Source organism: Pseudophryne corroboree, chromosome 3 (assembly GCF_028390025.1).
Source record: "Pseudophryne corroboree isolate aPseCor3 chromosome 3, aPseCor3.hap2, whole genome shotgun sequence".
Classification (NCBI taxonomy): Eukaryota; Metazoa; Chordata; class Amphibia; order Anura; family Myobatrachidae; genus Pseudophryne; species Pseudophryne corroboree.
The window spans coordinates 518,595,023-518,603,102 of NC_086446.1; the positions used below are offsets into that span (position 1 = coordinate 518,595,023).

Consider the following 8,080-nt stretch of genomic DNA (forward strand, 5'->3'; position numbering starts at 1 on the left):
TCTCTTTGTGTGTCTGATCCTGTGCACAATGTACAGTACCACTATTATATCTTGCTTTCACAGGGGCAGGTATGGTAGTAGACTGGGAACAGGACACTGGGCTGCTCATCACATCTGGTGACGTACGAATTATCCGAATATGGGACACCGATAGAGAGATGAAAGTACAGGTACTAACTTAATACTATGTCCAGAATGTCACATTGGGGGAGTAGCGATCTCCTACTCACTGCTGAAGCTGCCATATTGTGAGCGGGTGCATTCAATATCCCGGCTGCTGAAATACCGGCGCCGGAATCTCGATAGTTGTCAGAACACCGATACCAGAATCCTAAAAACCTCGGTATACCAACAGCCAGGATACGGAAGGTAAGTATACAGGGGTATAGGTTTGGGCACTAAGGAGGAGGAGGGTTAGGTTTAGGCACTTACAGGGGAGGTTAGGGTTAGGCGCTCATGTGTTAGGTTAGGGTTAGCTGCTGTCACGGAGGGTTAGGGGGCTAGGTTGGGTGAGTTAGAATACATAACTCACCTTTGTCGGGATCTTCATAATCAGGAAGCTGGCATCGGTTTTCTGAGCGCCGGGATATTCTACCCAACCCATTGTGAGCTGTACCAGCATACCACCTATACTAGGAAATATTGGTATCCCAAGGTGGGATTTATGGTGACTTGATATGGTTATTGTTAGTTCAGCCAGTAAAACGATTGCCTTCACAATGCGTAGATGGCAGGCAGAATCCTCTCCATATACACGCACTGGTAGGGCCTTTGCTGTGTATGTCAGCACATCTCATCTTTGATAACTCAGCAGGATGTTGTAGCTTCTTGTATACTTCAGTTGCTGAACACTGCAAAACATACTTCCTTAACTAATAATGACCTATTGCAGCATATAGTGTCAAATAGATACTTAAAACTTCAGACCGTATGGAGATATCACTTGATTTGTAAAGATACTGCTCCACTAAACTATAATGAGTTGGAGGTTAAAGTTCCTTTATGTACTTTGTTTGCAGGATATCCCCACAGGGGCAGACAGCTGTGTGACCAGCTTGTCTTGTGACTCTCATCGCTCACTCATCGTGGCTGGACTTGGGGATGGCTCTGTGCGTATTTTTGACCGCAGGATGTCACAAAGTGAATGGTAATGTCCGGTTTCCTGTTTGCCATCACTTAACTTGTTTGATATACAGATGAGTCATCGGTTATCTTGGCTAGTTTGCTGCGCCTAGACACACCATGGTTTATTAGCATAAACCCTTCATCTATTGTTCTCAGCTGCAATACAATACAGAGAGAACAATACAGCAGGGGATTAAGTCCGACTGCCCAGTTTCAGTTAATCCTATTAAAGGTCAAGATAAACAAGGACCCATCTGTATACCCCAATAGACTTTAGTGGACATTTATAACTGAAAAAAATTGCACTATTATTATTATTATCCTTTATTTATATGGCGCCACAAGGGATCCGCAGCGCCCAATTACAGAGTACATAAACAAATAATCAAAACAGGAAAATGGTGACCTACAGTTGAAGACAATATAGAACAAGTACAGGGTAAATAATCATAACTACAGCAGCAGACGACACTGACATAAGTATGGGTGGCAGAAAACCACGGGAAAATCACTATAAAGTAGTCTGATGTTTTCTAACATTTTGTACAGATGTTTCCTTTTACATATTTGTTTGAGCTGCAGCATGTATGCCATGAAAAAGGGACCCACCGGCGGGCGCATTAGCGTTGTCCGCATCCACAATCCAATAGGATTGCATGGTGTGAACAGTGCGTATTGTGACGGGCACATGATCAAAAATTGGCATGCTACGGCGCACTGCAAGCAACATAAGTGGACACATCTATATGTTTAACCAACTGTAAAGTGTGGATGTTTACTTTCAGCCTGTAGAACTATTTTGCACAGGTGTCCTTACTAAGCTTTGCTAAATTCATGCAAAAGATAGTAGTGAATACAGTGGTGTGTCATATTATAGGTCATTCTCGCAACATGTGTTTGTTTGTCTATGCAACTAAAAGAAATTTGCACAAATATTTGTGTGAAATTAGCATAATATTAGGGGAAAAGTAGCACAGAGTGTTTAAACGATTATACAGAAAACTGCCAATGCGGAGGGTCCCAGGTGGCAAGTCCTGGTGATTTTTTGTAAAATTAACCATTTTAGGAAAAATCTGACGTGCCCTGGGGTTGTGAGAAAAAAGATGCAGTGATTTCTATAGTATGGTGGTCAATCCCGGGATCGTCTGGATCCCGGGATTTAGGCCAAAAATTAGCTGGGATTCAATCCCAGGGATTTTGGGATTAGAAAGTCCCCTTGTTTTTGTTTAATGCCAGGCAGCTTTGAGCGTCCTCAGGAGGCTCCGACGCTGCCCAGCTCCCTCTGCCTCCAGCTGTGCGCACTGCACAGCATGACATGAAGTCAGAGGTCACACTGAGCAGTCTGACACCAGCTGCCCGGATCGCACCTCGCCACCCATCGCCTGCAGCAGGTGAACCTGCCCGCACTCCCAGAAGACGGTGAGTAGTTCTGTGGGCTGGGTGGGTCCGGGAAGAGGGTGGGGGCACTGAAGATTTTAATTTGAAAATCTTTAATCCAATGCCGGGTATCCCGGGAATCCTGTGATTGATCATTATTCAATCCCGATACTCGGGATTGAAAAAAAAGCCCCAGAATTGGCCTCCCTATTCTATATTCATTGTCGTGTCTCATTTTCAGTCCTCTAATTAAATAGTAAAATCCTGTGGCTGCTGGAAAAACACCACGCTGCAGTTTTTTTTTTTACATTTCCCCCTACTAGTTGAATTTCCCCCTAAATCTGCGGGGAGGTTTCATTTCATACAATATTAAATGTTAGACCTTTGTAACCTGAAGGTGGTGATAACTATTCTAGAACCTCTTCCTGTAGCGCAGCCTTTGCTTTATATAATTGTTCTGTCTTTGATAGTCTAATGGCTGCTACATAAACAGGGGCAGATTTATCAGAACTTAGAGAGAGGTAACGTACAACCCAATCAGCTTCAGTCATTTTACCGGCTGTTTGATAAATCTAGCCCAAAGTCTCTCAGCTGGAACACATGTTTCAACATATGAGGTAATGTATCTTGATCTCTGTCAGAAATCTCCTCGGTGGTCAGAGGAAGGAGGTAAAACTGGGTTGTACTATGAATAAGCATACTGAGAAAAGAAAAACCTCTATTCTCCACTTCATATATCATGTAACTATGGTTTCTATGGTAACTGTAACATTGAGCACCAATAAATCATTAAAAGCTGATTGATGAAAATTGAACATCAGCGATGCATCTTTTTACAGGTAAGCGTTGTCTAAAACTAATTTATTCATATAGTTGCAGGTTTTGTCCTGGCTGGCTAATAGGACAGTGATTAGTTATGTGTTGTATTGGTAACGGAACATTGATGGTGCACTCATATGGAAAATGACTCATTTTCTTTGCAGCCGTGTTATGACTTATCGTGAGCACTCAGCATGGGTGGTGAAAACACATATCCAAAAACACACAGATGGCAATATCTTGAGTGTGAGGTACACAAATCCCTTTGCTTTATCTCAATGTCCATTTCTTTCAATGCCTCTGGTGTAAACAGTTTGGTACATGAAATAAAATGTCCTCTCCACACAGCGTCAATGGAGATGTTCGCTACTTTGACCCTAGATTGCCCGAATCTATAAACATGCTGCAGATAGTCAAAGGTTTGACAGCGCTGGATTACCATCCGCAGGCCAACCTGTTTGCATGGTGAGTAATCACACAGCTGTTTCCAGCTGTGGTCTTGCAAGTTGCACCTTGTGGAGCGTTCATGCTAGTGTTATGGATAATAACTCATTTGTTTTTCTCTTTTCTCCATTTGCCTGTCATCATCAATCTTCATACCCTTTATCTTAATCTTACATCTCCTTCAATTTCTGCTTTCCTAGTGGTTCTATGAACCAGTTTATTGCTATTTACAATGGAAGCGGAGAGCTGATCAGTAACATAAAATACTACGACGGATTCATGGGTCAGAGGATTGGAGCCATCAGCTGCTTAGCTTTCCATCCACACTGGGTTAGTGCGCTGTAATGGATTCATTGGGGACTAGAGCTGGAGGGGTATTAAGACGCAAGTAAGAAGGTGGTGTAAATGTGAATGTAAACCAAGAATAACACAAAATGCATATGAAAATACTACTCATAGCTTTGAAATAATTAGCATGTACCCAGAATAATGTCCTAAAATAAGTGTTGCTTTGTTATTTACTACTGGTTTTTTTTTACTTAGTCATTATTATTAGTTTTAGATTGTCCTAATGTAGATTGTTATAGACAAAATGAAAGTTATATTCTACTTTTGACATCATCTATTTATACCACATCATCTGCAGTTTGAGCTGAAACGAATAGCTATATATTTAGTCAGTATAGTTTACCCATTTATGACAAACGCAGCCGTACATTTGTCTAATTAAATACAGTGGTAACAAACACAGGTGCACATACAGTATATCTAAAGGCCCCCATACACTAGAGTGAGGTATCGCATGCACTCAGTCGCATGTGATACCCCTTCAACTCCCCGCGAGCCGCCGGCAGCTCCTGGACTCACGATATCATGAGTCCAGGGCACCTTCACTGACGATGTGCTAACGTTTGATCACATGCGCATCGCAAACGACAGAGCCAGTTCTTATCTACTGCAGGTAAGATCTGAAAGCCCCTCTTACGACCCCTGGGAGTGCGCCTCAGATCGTAATCGTAAGTGGACCACACAAGATGTGGTCCACTTACTCGAGATACGTCAGCCCGATGCGCTGATGTCATGCCAAAAGGCACAATATCGCTCTAGTGTATAGGTGCCTAAAGTGTTACGTACTAACGTGATCTAATACTAAATAACCTTATGTGGATCTAGGTTAGAATCTTAATGTAAATTGTGTTTTATTTAGTGTTAGTCTTTTGGGTCTCTCCCGTAGACTCCCTGTCATTCCCAAGGTGGCCTGTTTAGACTGCTGTGACACAAAATGGCTTCGCTCCAGGTTTACTAGTAGTTACAAAGTATTCATATCTTACATACCGTTGTAGAATTTGTATGAAGAACATAGACTTTACAAACGTACACAAAAGTGTTAAGTAGACCCCGACTGTGAAATCTTATTTTGAAAAGTCTCCAGGTTTGGGAACTGGTGAAATTACTATCTGAAGGCCGGGCGGAGTTGCGAGTCCTTTGAGTTGGGTGAAGGAAATTAACACAAAAATATAAAGCCTGCGAGAAGCTGGGACTTCATGCAAGTCTCCATTAGGTATAGTGAAGCTGATTCAGGCACGTGGAGATGAATGGATTAAAGGTGGAAAAAGAACAATTATTTAATAATAAAAATACATACAATGTATCAGATCAAAGAAGTAAAAAGCAAGCAGAATCACCATAAAGCTGCCCTAATCATAATGTCCGTTCCTTATTTTGTGTGGACTGCAGATGTATATGATGAAAAAGGTAAATAAGGGCTGATGGCACAGTCCTGATAGCAATATTACCACAGTGTTTGCCGCTGGAGGAAGGGGTCCCCTGGATAGAGTCCCTTTATACGGGTGGAATCGTTGGGATCCTGTATCCTCACCAGATTGCGGAGTCCTCAGTGCTGGGTGAAAAGCAAGTGTCACCAGTGGGCAAAGCTGTTCGCCCGTTTGTCTGCAAATTCTTGTAAAAGTCCACTAAAGGTCCGGATGTAGCAAGTGCAGCTTCCAGAATATAAAAGGTGATCTGGGTTAAACCACTGACGCGTTTCGCTCACCAATCTGGTGAGGACACAGGATCCCAACGATTCCACCCGTATAAAGGGACGCTATCCAGGGGACCCCTTCCTCCAGCGGCAAACACTGTGGTAATATTGCTATCAGGACTGTGCCATCAGCCCTTATTTACCTTTTTCATCATATACATCTGCAGTCCACACAAAATAAGGAACGGACATTATGATTAGGGCAGCTTTATGGTGATTCTGCTTGCTTTTTAATTTTTAATTCTTTGATCTGATACATTGTATGTATTTTTATTATTAAATAATTGTTCTTTTTCCACCTTTAATCCATTCATCTCCATGTGCCTGAATCAGCTTCACTATACCTAATGGATTATTGATTATATTATTGATTGCATAGCGCTGCTACTCTGTTTGTTGTTTATCGTTTTTAGTGTGTACAGGATAGACTAGACCTGTCTTATAGCAGCTGCTGCAATTAGAACACCAGCCCACCTTGCGCCTGATTTTAACTTTGGTTACATTTCTTTTTACTTCATGGTTTACTTCAAAACCAGGTTAGTTTTGCTGTGTAAATGAATGCCACTTTAAAAATACAGGCAGACTCACACGAAATTCCGCACTGTCTGCTTTTCGCGGGCTATTACTGTACATTGTACTCCTGCTCCTATTCTTTTAGTGATATATTTTGTAACTGGTTTGAATGAGGAATCAAACTTGAAAATGTTCATATGCAGTGGAATACATATACACTTATGCAGACTCTGAAACTCCATGGTGGTAAATAAAGAAAGCAGGCTATGGGAAGGGTGTTTTAGACAATTGGATAAATGATCTTTATAGTGGGAGGTCCTCTGCTTCTGTAATCTAATATTCTCAATCTTTCTCCATTGCAGCCCCACTTAGCTGTTGGCAGTAACGATTACTACATGTCTATATATTCGGTGGAGAAACGAGTCAGATAGCCACTGGAAGGAGACACAGAGACTGACCTCTTGGCTTCCTCTCCTAGTCTTCCTGTGTTCAGACAAGAACCATGACCTTGTGTGATGACATTCGGTTGTTGCTTCTCAGAACTTGAAGATTTCTCTCTGAATGGAATGAAGAAAAAGAAGAAATGACAGAACGAGGGTGTCTCCATCCCCTTCTGTCTACTTCTCATTCTTGTTTCTTGATTTTCAAGCCAAGTGGAGGGGGAAGCTCTGTAAATATGACCACCCCAGATTTGAGGTGGCATGCAGGCATTTTGTATCTGTGAAATCTGGTTTGAGTCCTTTATCCTCCTTGCTGATGTCACCATTGCTTTTGGACACTGCTTATTCTTGCAATTTGAGGGTCCTTGCATGGTAATGATTTGCTAAATGCTTCATGATGTTCCACTGAAAAGGTGCCCCTCACATGGATCACTAAGGGTTTAATCCCAATAACCAGTCTCCCAGCCTCAACACACACAAAACATCCTCGCCTGCCTTTAACCTTTCTGTGGTTTGAGAGACTAATTCACAGTGTGTAACTAAACCATACCGTTACGTGCCGGCTACTCATTGATTGGTTCAAAGCCCATTTCAAACGAGAAGAATTCTGTGCCAGCTTCTCATTGATTGGTTCAGAGCCCATTTCAAAGGAGAACAATTCTGTGCCTACTCCGTGTTGATTGGTTCAGAGCCTATTTGAAAGGAGAACAATTAACATATCTTCTTTGCAGCCAACATCACATCCGTTCGGGACAGCACTGCTCCTTTTATCTTTATCTGTAAAACATAAGGACAGTAGAAGTGAAATGAAGAGAAGACCACAGTTTTGAAAAATATTTTTTATTGACAATTAAAAATCCTCCACAAGTCATTTTTGAGATGCCGTGCTCAGGGCGCAGTATAAAATAGAAAACCCAAATCATCAGCATCTATTAATGAACATTTAGATCTCACTAAAAGATGTTAAATATGTAACACTGGGAACATTTGACAGATATATTTTATACGACTGAGTGACTGCTCATTCCTCAGTATGTGTTATATTAACACAGTATATTGCTGACTTTCCCACTAGCTAGAACACCCCTCACGCAAAACTTACGATGATGATGATGATAAAATAGATTTTAAGTTGAAACCCTGTTCTTCAACAACACAGCAGGGTGGGTGTATATACAGTAGGTCCAATGATTACACAGGATAGCAGAGCAGCGTGAGGAATAAAAGATTTGTCCACGAAGAATCTAGTGCGGACACACATTAACTCTTATTTGGTGTTGTCATTATTTTCTTCCCTATTACCTGAGTCCATTCTGTGTAT

The 8,080-nt window shown here is 41.6% G+C and overlaps 1 protein-coding gene across 4 annotated transcripts in view; it reads left to right on the plus strand.

The window, feature by feature from the left end:
* RPTOR (regulatory associated protein of MTOR complex 1) overlaps positions 1–7,873 on the plus strand; it is a 704,097-nt gene extending 696,224 nt beyond the window's left edge. For all 4 annotated transcript variants that reach the window (XM_063961080.1, XM_063961083.1, XM_063961081.1 and 1 more), the window contains 6 exons: positions 64–170; positions 1,020–1,147; positions 3,486–3,572; positions 3,670–3,786; positions 3,966–4,095; positions 6,682–7,873. In XM_063961080.1, coding sequence (XP_063817150.1) covers positions 64–170; positions 1,020–1,147; positions 3,486–3,572; positions 3,670–3,786; positions 3,966–4,095; positions 6,682–6,750 — 638 coding nt within the window. In that variant the 3' untranslated portion in view covers positions 6,751–7,873. The remainder of the gene's footprint in view (positions 1–63; positions 171–1,019; positions 1,148–3,485; positions 3,573–3,669; positions 3,787–3,965; positions 4,096–6,681) is intronic.
* Positions 7,874–8,080: the final 207 nt, after the last annotated feature.